Source organism: Lissotriton helveticus, chromosome 3_1 (assembly GCF_964261635.1).
Source record: "Lissotriton helveticus chromosome 3_1, aLisHel1.1, whole genome shotgun sequence".
NCBI classification, from domain to species: domain Eukaryota; kingdom Metazoa; phylum Chordata; class Amphibia; order Caudata; family Salamandridae; genus Lissotriton; species Lissotriton helveticus.
Genome location: NC_136061.1, coordinates 1,027,123,360 through 1,027,145,035, shown reverse-complemented (window position 1 = coordinate 1,027,145,035; position 21,676 = coordinate 1,027,123,360). Strand labels below are relative to the sequence as shown.

Below are 21,676 nucleotides of genomic sequence, written 5' to 3'. Positions count from 1 at the left end.
CCAACGGGAGAATACACCACTAGCGGTCATTCAGAAGAGACAACAAACTGTTCGGCTTGTGATCCACCAGACCACAGTCTCACTCGGAGTACAGAGAGTAGTTGGCAATCTCCGCTTTCAGGCCCAGGGCACCTCCAGCGCGGTCTTCAGCTGCAGTGGCAAATATCCGTGGCCTAGACTTCAGGCCCACCCCTCGGCGTAGAAGGCCTTCCGCGAGCTCAATGCGCTCTCTGCCTGGATGGGGCATCGTCCCCAGTTCGTGCACCCCTCTCCGGGCCACCAGCAGACCCCGGGCTCCCCCGGCCCCGTGGGACCACCAGAATCCGCCCTGCTAGTGGGGGGACACGGCGCGCACGCGGCTTGTGGCGTGGTCGCACCACAACCCAATCGAGCCGCGTCTTCTCACAGCATCACGCCAGTTCTCAAAGGCGTCCACCACAGTTCGGCACAGCCCCCCGTCTCACAGGGCCCAAACACCGCACCTCGGGCCTTCTCTGATCTGCAAGTCTCCGGGCACTCGCCTCCGCATGCAACAGTGGCCTTCAGGAGTTCACAGGATGCGGCTAATGAGGCCTCTGAGGCTCAATATCGGAGCAGCGCTCACTGCGCTGCCACCCCTCCTCGCCACGTAGGTTTTCTCCCCCACGCCTCAATCAGCTGGCTGTCCGTGGCAGGGGGACAGTCGGAAGTAGTCCGCCTCGCTCCTCTTTCAAGCCTCGTTAAGTCTCCCCCACAGGGCCTATGCACTCCTTTCGCACTTTCAGGTGTGGTGACTGGGGGGGGGGGGCCAGTGGGCGGGGGGGGAGATGGTGGTATCCTCACGTAGAGACCCCCCACCTCACCTGGCGCCACTGCTGTGCCGGTCTCTCCGAGGGCTCCAGCCAAGTCGTCCGCCCCTCCGGGGCTCTGAGGTCTCTCCGCCCGCACGTCGCGTTACGTCCTCTGGGCTCTCACCACACTCGAGGAAGCAGCGTCCAGGCCTTCCCGGCAGCAGCTTGCCACCGTGCGTTTCTCGATCAGGGCGACTCCAAAATTCGGAGGAAAGGGCTCCGCTACTTGCTCCGCTAGTCCGGGAATTCAGGGGGGGGGCCCGGGATCAAAATCAGCCGTGTTCCGATGCAGGATGTTGAAGGATAGGCAAGTTGTGCGGCGGAGCTACAGGCTTAGGCGAACATCACTGTTGCCAGCAAGCTCCTCCCCCCCTGAATTCTTTAGTTTTGAGCCTGGTTTGCTTTCACTGTTATTCCTGTTGAATAGTGAGTTTGGGTTCATCTTGTTTTCTTGAGTTTCTTCCTCGTTCATTGATGTGATATATTCTCTTTATATTTCTACATTATGTGATTTGCAGAATTTAGAACTGCCAATATTGTACTACGTTGTAACTCTCCGTGCTGCCTGGCTCAGGTCTGACTGAAGTAGTAATAATTTGACATCTTTGTAAGTATCTTTATTTTTTATTTGAATTTTATCTTCTATGTGGCAGATGTAGATGTGAGGCTTCTGTGCCCTATGTGTCACAGAATCATAGGTATGGTAGCACAGAGCACAGTAAGTAAAAGTATTAGCAGTTTGCCATTTTAAAGAGCCTGGTAAGTCTGTGTAATATTAGCTTTTTCCAGAACGGTTCGAGTTTGGTACATTACTGTAAGCACAGGTCCCCAGAGTGGCCGATTAGCTACATCCAACACACTTTCAAGATGTCCTTGAAAGTTAGGGTATTTGTGTTTATGTGTTTACCTTTGGTTTAATGTAAGTAAAAAAGTAAAAACTATAGGGGCAGATTTATAAGAAATGGACGCATCTCTGCATCATAGCAGAGATGTGTCAGTTTTCTTGTGTCACACAAAAAAACCCTTGCGCCACCATGGATGCGTCGCATTTACAATGCGGTGCACCATGGTGCAAGGATTGACAGATGCGTCCCGCATCTGTCGGCGCAAAGGTCACGCATTGCTGGAGTTGTGTCGCAAGCACGACGTAACCGCAGCAATGCTCGGGAAGGCCTATACCTATTGTGCTGCGTCACTCCTTACACCTGCTTCAAGAAGGCATAAGGTTTTGACGCAGTGGCGTCGTAGAAGTGGCGCAGTGAAATCTTGTAGATTTCATTGCGTTACTTTTATGAGGATTTCTTACATCAGAACACCCACCCTGCATACATTATACCTGACGTTGGTATAATGTGGCGCAGGGCTTTACAACGTGACGCATCTCTCTAGATGCGTCACATTGTAAATGTGTTGCAAGGTGGCTCATTGTTTACACTGCCGCTGCAATTGGTTCTAGATTGGACTATGCCAACGTCCTTTACCTTGGCCTGCCAGAATACCTCTTGCAACGGCTACAGGTGGTCCAGAATACGGCGGCGCGAGCCATATTTGGCCTTCACAGGCGAGCCAGAACCTCCGGCCTTTTGCAGTCTCTTCATTAGCTGCCTATCCGGAAGAGGATAGTTTTTAAGGCTTTGACCTTGGCCCATAAGGCTCTCCACGCATCTGGGGCTAAATATTTGCAAAGGAGGCTCGCTTTTTACCATCCGGCTCGATCTCTGAGATCAGAATCGATGTTCCTTGCTCTGGTTCCTCGTGTGAAGAAGGCCCGTACTGGAGGGCGCTCCTTTAGGCTGCGGGCCCCACAGCTCTGGAACACTCTGCCTCTCGCCTTACGTAGCACCTCGAACCTGTTGGCCTTTAGGAAGGGCCTGAAAACTTGGCTCTTTGCCCTTTAGACTCCCTTTTTTCTTTTAACTGCTCCCATTGTGTTTCTGTGCTGTGTTTGTCTTTCATAAGTTGTCAATAAAGCGCCGGGACACTCTTCCTGAGTAGCCGTGCGCTATAAAAGACAAAATTAACATAACATAACATAACATCACAAAAGTGACGCAACAGTGGCGCAAAAGTATCGCAAGGGGCTTGTAAATCTGCCCCTTTAGTGTTTACGGTTCCCTTAATCCATATACAATAAATACATATATCATGATTGAAGAGAGTAAATACTATACGATATGTACCAGAAGTCATAATGATCTTGTGGTTTTACTCTTATAATGCTTTATATCCAATCCTAAGAATTTGACTATATGTCCCAAATTTTCTGCGAAATACCCCTGAAAAAGAATTAAATAGCCTCAGAAATTGTTCTGATTCTTCCCATGCAAAACATCGTTTTAAGGTATTTCCTGCATCTACCGAAGAGTGCTTCGCACAAGCAAAGCAAAATATGTTTCAATTTGATTCCAGATCCGTGTTTCACAGGAAACAGAGGTTGCTTTCTTTTGTAAGTTGTTCCAGGAGCCATCGAATAATGGAATGGGAGATACAGCAATCTGAACCGCAGATCCAAAGCCCAAATACAGTTGACACTGTGGGCCTGATTCTGATGCGGGTTGGAAAGCTTCCCGACCGAATCGCTTTGGAAATGGTTTCTGACCCACTCGGATCAGGAGAGTCCGACCGACGAAGTAGGATGCATCTGGTTGCTTCCAGATACTATTTGGTTGGACTCCATTGACTTCAATGGGAGCATATGTTCCTAACCGCATCATAATTGGGCCCTGGGTCGGCAAAGACATGTTCCCGATCCGATTTGGAAAGTGAAAATGTCATTAGGAGGTCTTCCTAACCGCATCAGAATCAGGCCCTAGGTGGGAATGCTTTCCTAACCGCATCAGAATCAGGCCCTACATGGTTGAAGATCCTGTGATGCAATTACTGTTTCAGTCGGTTAATTATATCTCTATTTCCCTTTAAAAATAGCATACTTTTATTTCCTGTTTTAAAATCAGCTTTTGGGCTATTCTAAACATCTTTGTTTGGTCCTTCACTGCTGAAAGTTTAACATTTGATACAGCATTTGGAGTCTTGTGTGGCTACTAGTTCTATATATGATTTTAAAGATGGAGTGACAGACCAAGTAGTAATTTAACTGGTTGATGTGTGTGGCTGCCATCAAGGATGTGAGCCCTAGTTTGCAAGTCATAGATGCCTGTGACGGGTTGGCCCTCTAAGGCTAAATAGATTTTGAACAGATTACAGAAAATTGCCTTCTAGTTTTTCTATAATAGTAGGTTTCCAATTTAGACAGCCGTAGGAGACAATAGAAAATAGTTTAGCTTTGTCTGCCGCTAAAGTCAGACTTTATGCCACTCTTCCATATTTTCTTGCAAACATTTTTATTGCTCCTTTTATCGTTGAGGTTTTGCTATGTAGATGTTCCTTGTGCAGACTCCAGTTTAAGTTTTTGTCCACTATAACTTCCACTTAAGTGCAGTCCTATGTGTACACAATCTCTGTTGTACCAACCACCCAGTTTAAATTTGTTTTTTTGCTACCAAAAGACATAACCTTCATCTTATTGTTAATTATCTCAAATTATTTTCAGTGTTAAATATATGAAGCCATGTCAGTTGTTGTCGTAAGCCCATCTGAGCAGTTGAGAGAATGACGAGGTCATCTAAATAGGGTAGAAATGGTATCTTAATATTTGCTAGTTTTGGTGAGTCTCCATTGCTCTGCTGCAATAGTTCACAAAGGACAGATACATAAATAGCAAAACGGAGCAGCACAACAATGCAGCCTTGTTTTAAACCATTGTTTTATTTATCTTCAGCGTTATCGCCTTGACCTCAGACAGTTGTACCCTAACCCATGTGCCACTGTATATTTCAATGATTAAATGTAATAAACTTCATTGCAAGCCATCATCATCATAGTAAACTTTTTTCGATCTATAAAAATACACCATAAAAGTACTATTAAAAGGAAAACATTACAGTACAATAAATAAACAACAGTATATTTTCCAGTGCATTATAAAAATGATTCATAAAAAGGAAATATCACGTTTTAACAGCATACCCTGGTCTATGACATCCTAGTATTAGTTTTACATTTTGAGCTGAAATCAAAAGAAAAGGGCAAACACCTCGACTAGGGATCTGCTACGTGATCCCACCTGACTGCATTTCTCTTACAAATATCAAAATGCATTAAAAAACTTTGTACGGTATTGCAAGCCATATCAAGACCTAGCAGTCTAATTTAGACCAAAGTCGATGTCTGTCCACCTTATCAGAAGTTGTGAAATAGTCTATGGCGTAAGCAAACATTTCCTTGCTTTTAATGATCGGGCCTTTTGGGTCAGAAGGGTTAATGTGACAATATTATTAGATGTTTAACATTTTGGTCTAAAACCTATATGGTGCAAAATTAGGATGTCCAATCTTTCTTCCTATTCTTCCGAGTTGGAGAGGAGATGTTTTGCTAAGATTTTCCTATCTGCGCCAGTACAGCAATTAACCCATAGCTACCTGGAGGGTCTTTCTGACCTCTTTTGTAAATTGTAAATTGGCTCCAATACATACCCTTTCCAGGATGCTAAAACATGGCTACATTGTACTACTAAATTAAGATAGACATCAACAGGAGGTTCCAGCACTCTATGTTAAGCTTTATAATAGTTGTTGCCCGCCCATTTGGTTCCGTCAGATGTGGTCGCACTTTCTGTGGTGATGTGTCCAATAACCTTTTCTTTCGTCAACTACCTAGATATGCCCTATTTAGTTTTAAGAATTAGTGAATTGATTATAGTACTTCTCTACAGATTAGAGAAATAGTCATTCCAAGGTCTAAATGAGATATTGCAGTTGAAGCTTCTTATGTGCGTTTATTCCACAATGTTGACTAAGGATCAACAATTTTGTGTGTTTCTTGTGATTATAGATGATCAAAGTTTGGTCCATAGATATTTCAGCATTTTGGCTTTGATCTTGGCAATTTCCTTTCTTAAACATGTTTTTTTTTATTTTACAATCAAATCTGTTGTTGGTGTTTGTCTGTCCTTTAATATCTGTCATTGTTTTTTCCTAAATTATTTTTTCAAGTGTGAATAGTAGTGAGGATCGGTATTTGTCTTTTCCAGCCCATATGGCTTTAATTGAAAGGAGAAGAAAATCAAATATTTGTTCGAAGACCAGAGTGCACAAACTTATACTTCAAATAGGATCTGAAGCATTGTTGTCTGTCAATTACATGAATGCAATGATACATTCTTGGCCACAGCGTTTTAGTACTTGACTATAAAACAACACATTCCTTAAGATTATTTTTCATCCTATTACTTTACTTCTTTCCCCTAAATGAAGCTTGCCTGTTTGTAATTCCTAATTATTGTTGTGTAGTATAATTTGCCCTGGTTGGTTGGCACTTTCTGTGCTGTTCATTATTTTGAAATCCTGCAGTTGATCAAATTTAGCAATATGTAAGAAGGTACAGTTAATAATTGATTTTTTTCCCATAGCAGCAAAGGTGTATTTTGCAGGTTGATCATTTACGTGTGTGCCATTTAGGTGATGGAAGCCTAAGACATAAAGTGTCAAATTCATCAGTATATCAGGCCAAATTAGCTTTTTTGTATTTTTGCCTTAATGATTATTAAAAAAATTACAGGTGATGTAATGATCAGGAGTGTGTATTTGCTGTTCAGAAAAAAAGTAGTAGAAAATACCAAAATGATGGTCTCTACTTAGACGTATAACTAGTCTATTAGAAAAGTGTATAAAATAATTATTTAATTACAATTAGAAGAATTTAGTCTTTCATGAGCTTTTAAAATAACTTAATATTATTTTACAATAAATACATATTTAAAAACAAGTTTAACAGTAAGGCCCATGTCTAAAAAAAAGCTAAAGATGTCAAATATACCTTTAAAGACCTGAAAAAATCTTGCAATTCCTAAAGATATTTAACTATGGTTTATACATATTTTTTGCTTGAATAATGAATGAATAAATGAACAAATCTTTATTCAATTATGCAGAATAATCATAAAAGATAAAAACATATAACACCAGATACATAGATTTAAAAATCATCATTTTAACAGACTTATAATACTAAAACTCTAAAAACATACCAAAGTGATGCACCTAGGAGTATAACCCATAGGCTTATAATAATCCTAATTTACTATGACTTTAAAGAAAATAACAACTTGTTATTTGTTTACCTGGTCATTCTGTATTCCCATATATGGGTCAGTCTGTTTTTAATTTTTTTAGTGGTGTCTAGATGTGTAGAATGTCATGGTTGAACTGCAGAACCCATCCCCCAGCACCTTGAGACCCTAACACGTGATTAGCCACGCTCTTTAAGAAACCTGATTGATTTATTGACTGATTGATGGTTGCCTTGTCCTGTATTTTTATGGTTTATTTGGAAATTTTCATTTATTTCAGTGGATAAACATTTTGAAGGTATTGGAGTGCTGGAATTTCTTCTGTGTTGGATTTTATTTTAAATGCTGTTTTGCTCGTTCATTTCCACTTCCTGGAAAAAGCCAAGTATGGGTAGATCTGTTTACTTTGACTTTATGGTGGAGTTGGGGTTGTGCCATTCTTTCGCTAAGACTCCTTTTTTTACTTTCTTTAGTGAAGAAAAAAGATGGGGGTATGAGCACCCAACATTCAGTAATCCTCTTTTTTTTTAGATTTGGCCTTGAAATAAAAAATAAAAAGGAATTAACCATAGCACCAGCTGTCAAAGCACAGACCATTTGGCTACACCCACAACTGTATATAAGATGTTCAACTTGTTTTTGAGATCATGCAGGCAGTTGCAGAGCCAAGACAAAACAAAAGTGACATTGGCCACACTTTAAGTATTTTCATTTAGTATTTCAAAGAAATAGCAACTGATTTTAGGAAGTTGAAATTGTGGATTCTATGTAAGGTTTTGTATAGCGTGGTCCAAGCCACAGGGATAATGGAGTGAAAAATACATAAAATTGTGACAGCACAGCATAGGAAACCTTGTCATTATGTAATTCCATTTTCTTTAAATGTTCTTTAATTTCTCTAAAATTTTAGATGAGTCAGAACTTTATCTGCCTTTTAACTGTTTGAGCTTTGATTATTCGAGAAAGTTTGCTCTTTAGAACAACAGATCTTGAGGTTTTTTAATTGAACGATTGTGAAAATGTCCTGTGCTACCCCACTAGACTGTTTATAGTTATTTGATTTTGTATTATGGAATTTTGTCACTTCAAGAGATTCACAATTTAATTTTGTCATTCCCACTGTTTCCATAGACTTACGTAGATAAGCTTCTGCACAATAATCAAGAGTCTCAAATTTTAAAGTAATGAATTTCATGCCCATCAATATATGAGCAAATATTTCTCGTAGTTGGTCAATGACGTCACTTCTGACCTAGTCTGGCATGGCAGGGCTCTGCCTCCATCTAGCTGTGGGTAGCAAATAACTGTGTGTGTGTGTATATATATATTATATATATTGGTTCTTTTACAGAACCATTTTTAGGATTTCAACCCCCAAAAATATGTTTTTCTTTAATATAATAATATTCCGTTCCTACATAGAACATTTTTCTTTTCGCATTAAGCTATTCCAAAAAGCAAATGCTTTATTTTTAATGTATACTTTTCTTTTAAACTGGTAATCTATTTTTCTATAAGGGAAGCATAAAATGTTTTGGTATATTTTTGGGATAGCACTTAAGCTCGGTTGTCTAGTTTCTTTGCCACATATTTTTTGCAATACTTGGCAAACATCAACATTTGAGGATCACACTCTTCTTCTGCTTGGAGATCTTACAGGAGAATGGTTTCCACTTCCTCTGAATCCATGCTTTGTTGCTCCTTTTTGTACTCATTTTACTGATATCCAATCGTCCTAGAAGCCCCGAATGAATACCTGCCAGTATGCCCTCTGTGGAACACAAAGTTTGCAAGTGACCTTTCTTGCATTCATCTTCTTTTCCCCTCACAGCTGAGTGAAAAACTTCCAGGAAAGTGATGTCTTGGCAGGGTTTTCTGCCCTTCTTTAAGTGGTTGAAATTCTACAAACCCTTTTTGTTCTTAAGGAGCAGATGTTAGAGGAGGTGGAGGTCGACTGCTACAGCAAGCTTCTTCTTCACAACTGTAAAATGTCTCTATGGCATAGTTAACTGCCTGTTTTTGAAAAGTCCAGTTATGTACCGACTGGAACAGAAAGTAGTGCCTCTGTGGAAGTTGGAGCCCTATAGGCAGTGGGCTTGTTTTTCAGCCCGTGAAACTCCATATGAACGTTCTACATGCTTTGCTGCTGTGTGGTAGGTCAAGGATAGCATAGTTAAACCAGCTCCATCTTCAATTACTGCTGTATGCAGTATATATAAAATGTTTAGACATTTCAAGAAAACAAAGTAGATTGTTCTGCGCTGCACCTTTTGCCTTAAATTTATTTTTGGGTAATTGCACAACTTTGGTTTTAGTTTAGAGGCTTTGCCACAGTATTGTCGGCCCCTGGAGAGTAAGGCAGATTGATTGCAGTCAGACATCTAGGGGTATATTCACAAGAACGTGTGCTAAACATCACCAAAAAATGCGAACACAACTTTACACATCACAGCCTATTGCTGGAAAATAACTCGGTGTCAAAGTGGAATTCACAACAAGGCGGTACCATGCGATAGTCTACCGAAACCGGGGCCAATGTCCGCGATACAACCACCTCGATGGAGATAAAAACACAAATCTCAAGGCAAAAAAACATGCCATGGACCAAAGCGCGATGAGGAAATCAGCGATAAGCAGTGCCAGGCCTTCAATACACACATGGCAGGTGGGAAAAATCACTATAAAAGTAGAACAAACACTCAAACATAAACTGACCAACACCCAAGCACAATGGAGGCAGCTGGGGCAGGCGCAGAGGATGAGCGCAACCCCACAAGCTCCCCGGACGACCAGCGTGGGCAGGGATGGGCAAGGACAAGAAGAAGAAGAAGACAAAGTTCAGTCTGCAGGAAAACAGGATCCTGTCCACGGAGGTGATGGAACACCATCAACAACTGTTCATCACCTCCAACGTGTCATTGGGCACCAAAAATGGGATATGGCGGGACATCGTGGACAAGGTGAATGCCGTCGGAGAGTACAAGTGGTCAATGGACGAGTCCAGGAGGCGATGGATTGACATCAAGCGCAAGACGAAGGAGAAACTCGCAGCTAACCACAAGTCAGCAATGCAGACTGGAGGTGGGAGCCCAGTGCCACAGCTCGTGCTGGATGACATGGAGGAGCTGGTGTCGACAGTCATCAGTGTGGTGACTGTGGCCGGAGTCGGGGGACCGGACACTGCTCGACAGGACACAACACAACCGCAACAAAGGTGAGTGACCACCAGGTACTGGGGGGACGGTTGGAGATGGCCACAATGGCACACATGTACAATCAAGCAGAGCACAATGCACACCCACAATGACTCTGGGTCATGGCCCTGATCTACAGACAGTCACAATGTACAATGCCATGCTGTCTGAATGTCAACATGTACCATGGGGCTACATACATGTGGACACATTGTAATACACCATCTCCCCTTCACATTGCAGAGGCACCATCAACAGCTCCTGCACAGCAGTCCCAGCCACTTTCATTGATGATGAGGAGGACAACCCCAACATCGACACCCAAGCCCTCCAAGACATCATTGACATCATCCGCAACTCACCTCCAGGAGCAGGGCAGCCCAGCTGCATCGAGGAGACCCTACCCACAGACCAAACCACCCAGCAGGAGGCACCCACAGCCCCAGAAGTCTCCCAAGACCCCCAGGAACAACCCCTGGCCTTACAACACAATGTGCTGGAAGGTCAGAGGGAGTTGGCTGAGCAGGTGTGGGTGGGGTTTGATCTCATGGCTACCAAACTGAACGCCATCCATGGGTGTCTAGGTCCCATTAGAGACCAGCTCCAGTCCTTAACGGACACCCACGGCCCGCTCCATGGTGGGCTCCAACGAGCCCTGACTGACATCGCTGGAGTCATGACGCAGAGAGAAGAACACCTGTCCGCTCAGACTGGCTCCAGCGATCCCAGCCGTGAGCTGGCACATATGCAGAGGCTCATGGAGGACATGATGAGGATGCAGGCAGAAAGAATGGGAGCCACCGCTGCACATCAGCGAAATGTAGCTGGGATATACCACACCCTGCAGATCCTCATCATGGCATTGCTGCCACAAGGCGTGGCACTGATGAATGCTGCTGCCCCCACACCATCCACATCTCCACCCCCTGGTGTGTCAGTGCCTCACAGTGTGGCAGGCGTATCCACTCCGGCACGTGACGTGTTACTGCCACACAGTGCCGCCGACAATCCTCCTCTGGCCCCTTGATGTGTCAGAGGCACACAGTGCCGCAGCCGGTACTGCAACACCCATAGGTGGGGCAGAGCACACAAACAAGGACGTGGATGGGATTGAGTTCAGAAGGAGGCACTAGCATTCATTTCCGCCACCTGGCCTGTTTCTGCTTAGTGTCGCATATGGCCTCATGACCTTCCACTGACCGATACACTCTGCTGCACTCATCTGGGACCGCAACATGGACTGCCATATCCTGTTTGATGACCAATGACACGGCAACCAGATTGCGGACTGTACCCTTCCTCTTCCGCAGTACTTGTCATCCCCGGATGGACTCTGGCTGGCCCTCCACAGGCCCATATTGTGTAGTGCGCTTGGCATGGCCCTGTACCGCTCCGGCTGCAAAACTCCACTGGATGTGCAATAAACATCCTGTAACGCACTGCTGTGTCATGTCTTTCATCATTCATGTATGAATGGGTGGATAAATGTAGAGACAGTGATTTCCCTTACGTCAATGATGCTCATCTTGTGGGATGCCAGTCACAGTGTGCTACATTTCCTATTGTGTTCCGGGTGCCGTGGACACTACTCCAGGGACACACGCATTAGTCACCTCGTTGTCCGGATATGGACTGAACCACGCCCAGAGCCCCCGAGTCATTGTTGCAAGCCCTGCGCTGTTCCGCCGTATGCCAGGCCAGTCCACTCCACTTACGCTCCAAGGGGGGGCCCAAACAGCTACCTGTTGCAGGCATACTCAATGGTGGTTTGCAGGTCACTGGCCTAGCTGTCAGCATGTCACGGCCATTCCCTGAGGGCAGGTTTGCACACACACCACACCCATCCGGCACAGGCATCACAGGCCATGTGACCCCACAAATATAAGGGGGCCGACAACGTCACATTCCCCTCTGCCGGTGGTGACTGGATGACGGACGCTGCACGGTTCTCAATCATAAAGGGCCCATGAGTTGTGGCACACAGGGTTAGTGGCACCCAAAGCCTTGCGGCCGTCACAGGCCTACCATCACGTGGCGCTGACTGGCGTTGCACAGGGTTAGTGGCACCAAAATTGCTGAGCGGGTGTGCAGCCTGTGTTGATGACGTATGCACTTGAGAAAGCTGCCGCTCAAGTAAAAATCTACTCGAGCGGCAGAAAGGAAGCAGCACCTGCTTGCGCTGTGCATGGTGCCGTTCGCGATGATTGCACAGTGCGGACAAGCATCAGGCACTGAAAACCATTGTGAACAGCATTTATCTAATGCACTCTGCAGCTTGCGGAGCTTCACGTAGCGCAGCATTTTTGTTTTGCACTTTGTGGGGTTCCGCGTAGCCAACTATGCCCAGGCTTACTGATTATAACCTCAGATATTACATCACTCATGAGATGGTCAGTGACATCACTCATCACATCATTGATGATATCTCTGATAACATCATCCAGTGACTGTGATTGTTTTCTAAAAGTTTCAAGCTAATAACGTTCATTATGCATTCTATGGGTTTCCATTCGATTACCTTCACCAACTTTAATTCTATATGGTTTCATTATGAAATTCTAGACACACAATATCATTATCATAGTTTACATTTTTGACTTTCTTGAACAAAAAGTATCGCCAAACCACTTATGCACATTGCTCTTGTCAACTATTTTCTATTTTTCACAGTCGAAGCTGTGTTGCACAAATGTCAGCTGGGGGTTTTAACAGTGTATCTGTTACAGTAAAGAAAGTATTTTTTTTCAGGATTCTACAGTAGTGGTTTCTATTGAACTATACAGCTCAGTAGCTTATCCCTTGCACTTCTGAGACAAGCCTTTTATTCTGTCTGCTGAGAAACAAATGAGCACTTAATGGGGATACTACCAATAACGGAATTAAGGAAGCCACTTCTTTAACCATGGGTGCCCTAGATGAACTTGACTAAACTGTCAGTTCTGCTTGAAGAAGGCGTTAACATAGTTCATAAGAAAACCACGAAAAACCATCATACTTAGCCATTCAAGAATTACAAAACATTCTCGCTTACTGTGTCACATATAGAACTCAAGCTCTGAGACAGACACACATAGGACATGCTTTACCTGTTTGCACCATGGCGCACCTTAAAACAGGTGCGCCGGCTCAAACAAGGAAAGTGCGCTCTATTACATTGAATGCTCTGCCCCCATGGAATCTGCGAAGTCACAGTTCAACTGAAAAATGGAGTGGCTTTGAAGCAGCTGCTCTGTGTTTCAATGTGCACGCAGCAACCCGCCTGCACTTTTAAGAGGGGAGAGAGATTGCCTTGCAGCGGGTGCAGAGGGACTGCACCTGCCTGCAAGGGGATGTCTGGGGAATCCCCCTCCAGAGGGATGTGTTGTGACCTCTCCCTCTTTTCCCCCATCCACCCCTCATTTCCTCTCTCCTCTTGGTACAGCCCACTCTACTTCCCGGAGTGCGTGTTAGAATGTTCATGAGTCATGACTGCCGCCCAGCTGGGAGCACCTGTTGTACTTGACTGAATAAAGTCGTACTTTGAAACCCATATACGTAGTGGCTCTTTACTACATTTTCTGGCGACGAGGACGAGGAGCTGAGCCAGGGTCAGCTGGGTGTTTCTCCCCCCTGGATAATTTGAGGCTTGGGCGGAGTTGTTAATTGAAATGAAGGACTCATCAGTTGAATTGGAAGTTCACTGGAAAGCAGACCGGTAAACCAGGCTGTACTCACCGATGTGTTCTCTGCTGGGGACGTAAATTCTCGATTCCGGAAACCCTCTGGAAGTCGGGTGTGAATTTTCGGTGAAAGAACTGGTGCCGTGAGGAGAAGAAAAACGTTTCTTCCTGACTTGAGGTCCGCTGGAGAGGTGGTTCGTGTAACCAGTGACTGGGAAAAGTAAAGAGGAAGAAATGAGTTGATAAGCTGCGTCGGGCGTCCCAAGGATTTTGAGAAGTTTAAGAGGAGTAAGACCCGAGTGGATGAACTGTGAACGGAGAGAAAGTTCGTCAGGTGAGCAGCCGAAGTTAATGTGGAAGGCTGAGCGGAGCGGGAGACGAAATTGCTGTTAATCGTTCCCACCGCGTTTTGAAGTGTAAACAGAAGCCTTGGTGAAGGAGTCGACGAAAGAGCTCTGTAGGTGAAAGACGGTTAAATGAGAAACGGAGCCATAGGATGTGAGGATCTATATGGCGTCCCATTGAAATTGAGGTGGTGAAGAGGAGTAAGTGGAAGAGCATTGTAATTGACGAGATATTGTGAGGAGAGCAGCTGAGACTAAATATAGGAACTGAGCGGGGTTCATGTTATGGTGAAAGTCTGTGAAAAAGGAAAAACGGGAAGGAGTGTGACCCAAGTACGCGGCGAAAGCTCGTGAAGCGAGCTGTTGAAGCGCATGAGAAGAGCTGGGCTGAGCGGAGGACGAAATTGGTGTAAGTGGCATAGAAGAATAGTGAGCACGGGAAAACGCGAAAGTCCTTACCTGAAGAAAGACACTGGCCCGATAACATCGCCGCCATTCTTCCTGGCATTGCGTCACTCCCATGCAGCACGAAGCAGGACATGGACAAAGAAAGAGGACAACTGTGAACGCCCCTGAGTGTGTAGCAGATGAAGTCTAAGCTGTGGAAGGTGGCGGAGTATCCGGTGGGTTAGCCGTACCACTTACAAAGGAGGCAAGCCGTCGTGGGAGAAGGCTCTATTACGAGGTGAGAGGTGACATGCGTAGAGGCATGTAGGTCAAGCTGTGGCAGTTCCTAGCCGAGTGGGCACGTAGGGCTAACCGAGATTCTGGGTGAAGAGAAGGCCGGGGATTTCAATGGAGGAATGATGAAAGGTTGAAACTTGGTCCCTGCCGTGAGCTGTGCTTAGGATACGGTGTGCACGGCACTCCTCTGAGAAGCGTTCCCAGAAAGAATCTGTTCCAAGTAGTGAGCCTGTCGGTTGGATCGCTCACACTTGAAAGAGTTGAGGTATGACGTTGTGGAAAAAAAAAAAAAAAAATTTGAGATGAGAAAAGAAAGGTGTTCTGAAGGAAAAATTTGAGTGAGTTAGTCTCTTCCTCCCACCCTTACTGGAAATACAAGATTACGAAGGCATTCAAGTAATTAACTGTATAACGTGGAGCCGACGGCAGCAGTGCATTGAGAGGTGTGAGGATTGTGCAAGGAACCCCGGTGGCAGATTCGATACTGATTTGAGGCAGCACGTCCTGTGACAGAGAATTTGCAAGGGCCACAAACCTACAGACGGCGCAAGCAATACATATTCTGTGATTTCAAGGGGGGGGAAACAAGAAGGACAATAGTAGGTGAAGTAGGTAACGTGTCCTTCACATTCAAAACCCCAGCGCCCACAGCCTGTGTATTACTTTCAATCGGAACAGGGCGACAGAGAACTCTACAATAGTGCACACCCACCGCTACCTGTCTGCTCGAGGTGGACATTATATCTTCAAGTGAATTCCTAGATAGAGTTTAAAAATAACATGGAGAGAGCCCTAAGGTATAATTCTCCGCCACCAGTGCAGTTTATGGAGGAGTATAAAAGAAACACGGCAGAAGGGGGTGAGAGGAAAACATATGTTGAGATGCACATATCAGTTGTTAAGGAAGAGGATGTAGCTCTCATACCAGAGGAAAAGGCCGAAACAGCATTTTACAGTCTAGGGACTGAAGAACGGGAAAAGTACCACAAAACGAGAAATACACTCACGAAAGGGTCAGACAGAAATGTACATAAAGACATCCTGAGTGCATGGAATGAATACGAAAAACAAGTCTCGTGGGTAAAGGCTCGAAGGGTTGAAGTGATCAAGGACATAATGGATAGCCAAGAGGAAGTTAATACTAGGAAAATAAACCCGGAGTGTGCCATCTTCCTAGGAGGAGTAAAGACAGATAATGTCTTAGTTTCAGGAAGGCATTATAAGTTGGTAAACAAGAGGGAATGGAATATAGAACTAGCAAAAAAAAGTGGAGATGAATTTAAAGGTGCCAACTTATCCCAAAAAACATTCACCGGGGAGAACTTCAACGTAGTAGGTAACGAAATAATGGATTTAATGCACAAGGGTGTTCTAAAGAGTTTGAAAATAAAAGGTGATGGAAGAAGAAAAGAACACAAGGGTGAACGGGCGCTTATCCAAAGCGTGCAGGGATCTAATAGTGAAGCACTGAAGACTCATGCGCCGACATCAAAGGGTACGTGGGTTATGGAAGAAGCTACAGGTAATAAAGAGTATGGAAAAGAAGTAGAGAAACATGAGAGTAATGGCAGAGAAGGAATAGGTGGGGAAAAAGAAGAATCCGAAAGAAAAGGAGAATGCATTATTACTATAACTAATGAACGGCAAAGAATAGAATGCAAGGATAACCAATTCAATCACAAAGGGACGTGGCTAAGAACCACATCGTATGAGTCCAGGAACAATATGATGAAGGAAAATGAAGACAAATATGAACTAGAAAGAGATATTAATCTCCACAGACTGGGGCGAGAGAAAACAGTTATATGGAGAATGATCAACATGGTTACAACCGAGGGTGAAACATGGATCGCTCACACGGCAAGCAATAAAGGATGTAGAAAAGAAGTAGCAAAGGACAAACTAAAAATAAAAATAAAGACGTACCAAAGCTGGGTGGACGAAAGAGAAATACGAAAGAAATGTGAGAGGAAAGGTGGAGGAAGTGAGGTTGCGAAAAACGGTGAATTCGAGAGTAAAGGAGAATGCATAGAAAATGCAACCATTGAGCAAGGGAAAATAAAATGTAGGATTAACCACTTTAGTTGCAGTGAGAGGAAGCGTAATACCACTTTGGTTGAGTTCAGTACTGAAACAAGGGAAGAAATTGTGGACTATGGAGGACAGAAAAGAGTAATGGATATGAGTTTGCTGGAGGAAAGGATGAAGTTGAAGCCAAACACTCTCTATGGCATCACAGCGGAGAGATGGAGAGTGAGAGTGGGGAAATGCAGAAAATGATAAAAGGTATCTCACTAAGAGGCATGTCAGGGAAGAAGGGTCCACTTGATATTTATTTTAGCAAGCGGGAATGCCGGGGCCCAGGAAATACAACGGAGGACTTCCAGGGGAGTAAAGGGAGAGAGCAGGATGACAGACTGAGGTCAGCCGAGACTGATTACAATGATCTGGAGTGTTTTGAAACGGAGTTCGTAAAGGTCTGGATTCCGCCCACGGCAAAGGCAAGGAGGGTAGGAGAGGGACCAGACCAGCCTACGAGGATGACGTTGAGAGAGAGTCCCATCATGTCAGAGGGATCAGGCGGGGTGTGTTTGGACCCCAGTTATAGCCAAGGAATAAAACAGCGTCACTGCCTAGACAACCAACCTGAGGGGTACATGAAGTCTCGTAGAGGAGCACCTAATTACAGGTTGGAAGAAACCGTACAGCTTGTTCATACTCAGAGGAACCAAGGGAATCAAAAGTAATTTGCACTTTTCACTGCTTTCCATCCTGCCTGGAGAATGATCCCGCTGTTGACAGAGGCGCAGTGGCGGGGTGGCAGAAACGGACTTCCAGGGATCGGCCCTACCAGCTACACCTATGGTTGTAGCAAGGTGTTCGCCCTTAGGTAGAAAAGCCAGGACACGTCCCGGGTCCAACTGGACCAAAGGAACCTAATTTTCTAAACTCTTCCTGTCAGTTCCTCACCGAAGTTTCGTGTTGGTTTCACAGTTTATGTTTATGGGATTGCTGTGACATACCCCTGTTTTCTTTTCCTCCTCCCTCCTCTTCTCTCCCACCTGTCTCCTCCCCACCCTTCATCCACTCCTCCCTTCACCCCCACCCCCTCTCCATGCTTTCCTTCGTTGGTATTCTTCCTCTCCTGTCCGGAGCCTCTTCTTTCCCTCTCTTCTGTTTTCCTTAGGGGGGAAGGTGTGTTGTGACCTCTCCCTCTTTTCCCCCATCCACCCCTCATTTCCTCTCTCCTCTTGGTACAGCCCACTCTACTTCCCGGAGTGCGTGTTAGAATGTTCATGAGTCATGACTGCCGCCCAGCTGGGAGCACCTGTTGTACTTGACTGAATAAAGTCGTACTTTGAAACCCATATACGTAGTGGCTCTTTACTACAGGATGCCATCAGGGACCTTTATAATACAGCGAGGGCGCAGAGGCAAAGGAATTTACTCATTTGAATGGGGCTATGCCCCCATGCAAATGAGGAAACTCCCCTGGTGATAGCGCTGGCACTACATGTGCACTAGCGCTATCTGTAATTATAGAAAGGGCTGCAAAATTGTCTGCGGCCCTTTCTGTAATACCAAAGTGTCTCAGGGGCGCACAAACCGGGTGCACATGCCCGTTGCGCCCCTTAGGTACGTTCCATAATATGGCCCTGATATTAGTTTAAGAGGCTCAACAGAACCTGTCAGGTCAACCATGGATGTGACCTCTGGTCCCCGAGCAGAGGAGCACCCACCATCTTTTGAAATCATATCTTTACCAGATAGGTGAGTATCTCTGTTCCTTCAGTGGAGCTTCTAAAGCAGTGTCTTTTTTTAAGACAATGAGTTTTTTCCACTGAGGTGCTAAGATTGATGGACCACTTGGCAAAGATATTTATTTTCTGGAAAAAAACCTCAAAAAGTTGGGTTTGTTTTTAGAAATCAAAAACAAGGAACTGATGTGCAGGAAGTTTTGTTGAAACATGTGGTGGCCACAGTATTTTATTCACTATCCCTGGTAGTAAAAAAAACTAATGACCCTTCCTCTTGTAAAGATAAGTGGGACTAGTGACACTGAGACCTGGCAGCCCTGTAATGGAGAGGCCATCCGATGAAAGGTTTATACCAGTGGAGCAAGCAAATGTTTGCGTTGTAAACCCAGCACTTCTCCAGCTCTAAATAGAGTGTGTGAACTCCCGGTTTGGAGGGGCATAACAACTACCAACCAACCTATATCCAATTGCTTAACAGTGGTGGCCCCTCCATTAGGGCGGAGAAGCGCCACCTGCCCTGCCACCACCCTCAAATACAACAGGTTCTACACCTGATTTATCATTTTATTTTAATCTAATGGACCCTCTTGGGGGTGGGTCTAGGGGATGACACTGCTGGTGGGGGAGTGGTAGTACACTCCCTTCACTGTGCATGAGGGTTTGGCCAGCTGTCTCTGGCCGGCCAAAACCTCATGTGCAGTGAAGCTCTCTCCAGCCCTAACTGAGTTGCTGGGGCTGGAGAGAGCAGGCACAGACTCCCCGTCTGCATGGGAGCGCAAGTTGCCTGCGCTCAGGCCAATCCTGATGCTGCATTCATGCTGCGTCAGGATTGGCCACAGTGCAGTCTGGGTGCCTGTGCCCAGAAGAAGGAAGAGCACGATGCGGTGGGCGACGACGACGTTCAGGTATGTTTTTTTAATTTTTATTATTTTTGTCCCCAAACCCCCCTTCCACTTCTTCCCACCCCTGCTCCTGCCTCACCAGTTTGGCAGGGGACTGCCGCTACGGTTATTTTATTTTATTTATTTATAAAGTTTTATATAGTGAGAACATGATCCAGAAGTTGCTTTATATATCCAATTGCTTTGAGACTGCTCAGCTGTAGACCACCTAAAATGCTGGCAGAGGAATATGTCACGGTAAGTAGCAGGTCCAGACCCACAAACAAGGCGTTGGCATGGCTTCTCAATATTTAAAGACGTGTAAGGGTTTTGCATATCAAACCAGTAAAGATTACAGTGTCACTATTTGTATTCCCAAAATGAGTTGCGTTAATATGCAATGGTCTTTTCCTGTATGAATAAAAGTGCTTGGTGAAGTTGCAAAAAAGTTAAATAATCCACTCTACAAAGGACAAAACATGTATGGATCCAAGGTTGTGCTAAAACAGTATTTAAATGAAAATTATGTTGATATATACCATTTAGGGAAATAGCTTGTGAGAATCAAGCAGAAAGAGGCATAATAAAGGTCAGAAAGAGGTAGAATAAATGTCAGAAATGAGCAGAAAGAGGCAGAATAAAGGTCCGAAATGAGCAGAAAGAGGCAAACTAAAGGTCAACAACAAGCAGAAAGGCAAAATAGAGATGAGAAATGAGCCTTGAAGTGGCTAAATAAACGTCAGAAGTGAGCAGAAATAGGCAAAATAGAGATCAGAAATAATCAGAAAGAGGCAAAATAAAGGTCGGAAATGCACAGAAAGAGGTAAATTAAACATTAGCAACGAGCAAAAAGAGGAAAAATAGAGATCAGAAACAAGTAGAAAGTGGCAAAATAAAGGTCAGAAACTAGCAGAAATGCAAAGTAGACATCAGAAATCAGCAGAAAAAGACAAATAAAGGTTAGCAACAAGCAGAAAGTGGCAAAATAGAGATCAGAAATGAGCAGAAAGAGGCAAGATAAAGGTGAGAAACTAGAAGGAAATGGGCAATATAGAGGTCAGAAATTAGTAGAACAGGCAACATAAAGGTCAGAAATTAGCAGATTTAGGCAAAATAAAGATGGGAAATGAACATAAATAAGCAAGATAAAGGTCAGAAACGAGCAGAAAGAAGCAAAACAGAGATCAGAAATTAGCAGGAAGAGGCAGAATAAAGGTGAGGATCGAGCAAAAAGAGGCAGAATATTGGTGAGAAATGAGGAGAAAGAGACAAAATAAAGGGCAGCAGCAAGCAGAAAGAGGCAAACTAAAGCAATGAGCGAAAAGAGGCAAAATAGAGATCAGAAAAGAGCAGAAGAGACAAGATAAAGATCATAAACGAGCAGAAAGAAGTAAAGTAGAGATAAGAACTAAGCAGAACCATAGCAAAAACACTGTAACAAAAGTAAACTATACCTGGAAGGCTAATTGTGCTGTGAAGGTAAGTTTATCTCTTTCAAATAACCCCCGACTGATGTAAATGAACGTTAAATATGTGACACAGTCAATTAGGTTATTTACTCTTATCCGGACATCCTCAGATGGGTCTGCCTGCTGTATAGCTTTGCGAAACACCATATTAAACGCCTGAAAAGGAAGTAATATTTGACATGTGAACAGATGCCAATCAATACAATAAATAAGAATATTGGGTATGCACTAGTGGGGCAGTCGGATACCTTCAGTGAGAACTGATACATGGAGCTGATTTTATTCAGGTCGTTCATGATGAAATAAAGCAGGGATGCTCTAGCTGCAACTGGGCGGTAATGCTCACGAGCTTCATTTATCTTCACTTCATTAAATTTAGCTTCCAAAACCTACATAAAAGAGAGAATAAACAGCTGAACCAACCTGATGAAGCAGTGCTCACGTGCCCCAGAGCTGACGTTTATGTTGTAAACAATTACAATCTCAAATTCTCAAAATGTAATTCATTAAAAACATTAAACATTTCAAAAGCTGCATTGTTCTACTTCTGAATCAGGTGTACTTTTAGGACAAGGACACATGTACAACTTGAAAGCGAAAAGACATAATAACTGAATAAACCCATGTTCTTCATTAGCTAAAACGGTAATATTTATGTCAGTATTTTGATTTTTTGACTTGCTGTGTAACATTACAAAAAGTGGGAATCCATCTGTATGCTCACACCCAC

General features: G+C 44.2%; 1 protein-coding gene across 1 annotated transcript in view; it reads right to left on the bottom strand.

The window, feature by feature from the left end:
* The window catches only part of LOC144824202 (dynein axonemal heavy chain 11-like), a 3,356,387-nt gene that overhangs the window by 432,057 nt on the left and 2,902,654 nt on the right, over positions 1-21,676 (bottom strand). Inside the window, exons 79-80 of the mRNA XM_078683354.1 lie at positions 21,195-21,335; positions 20,932-21,102 (exon numbers count right to left, since the gene is read on the bottom strand). Of these exons, the coding sequence (XP_078539480.1) occupies positions 20,932-21,102; positions 21,195-21,335 (312 nt within the window). The remainder of the gene's footprint in view (positions 1-20,931; positions 21,103-21,194; positions 21,336-21,676) is intronic.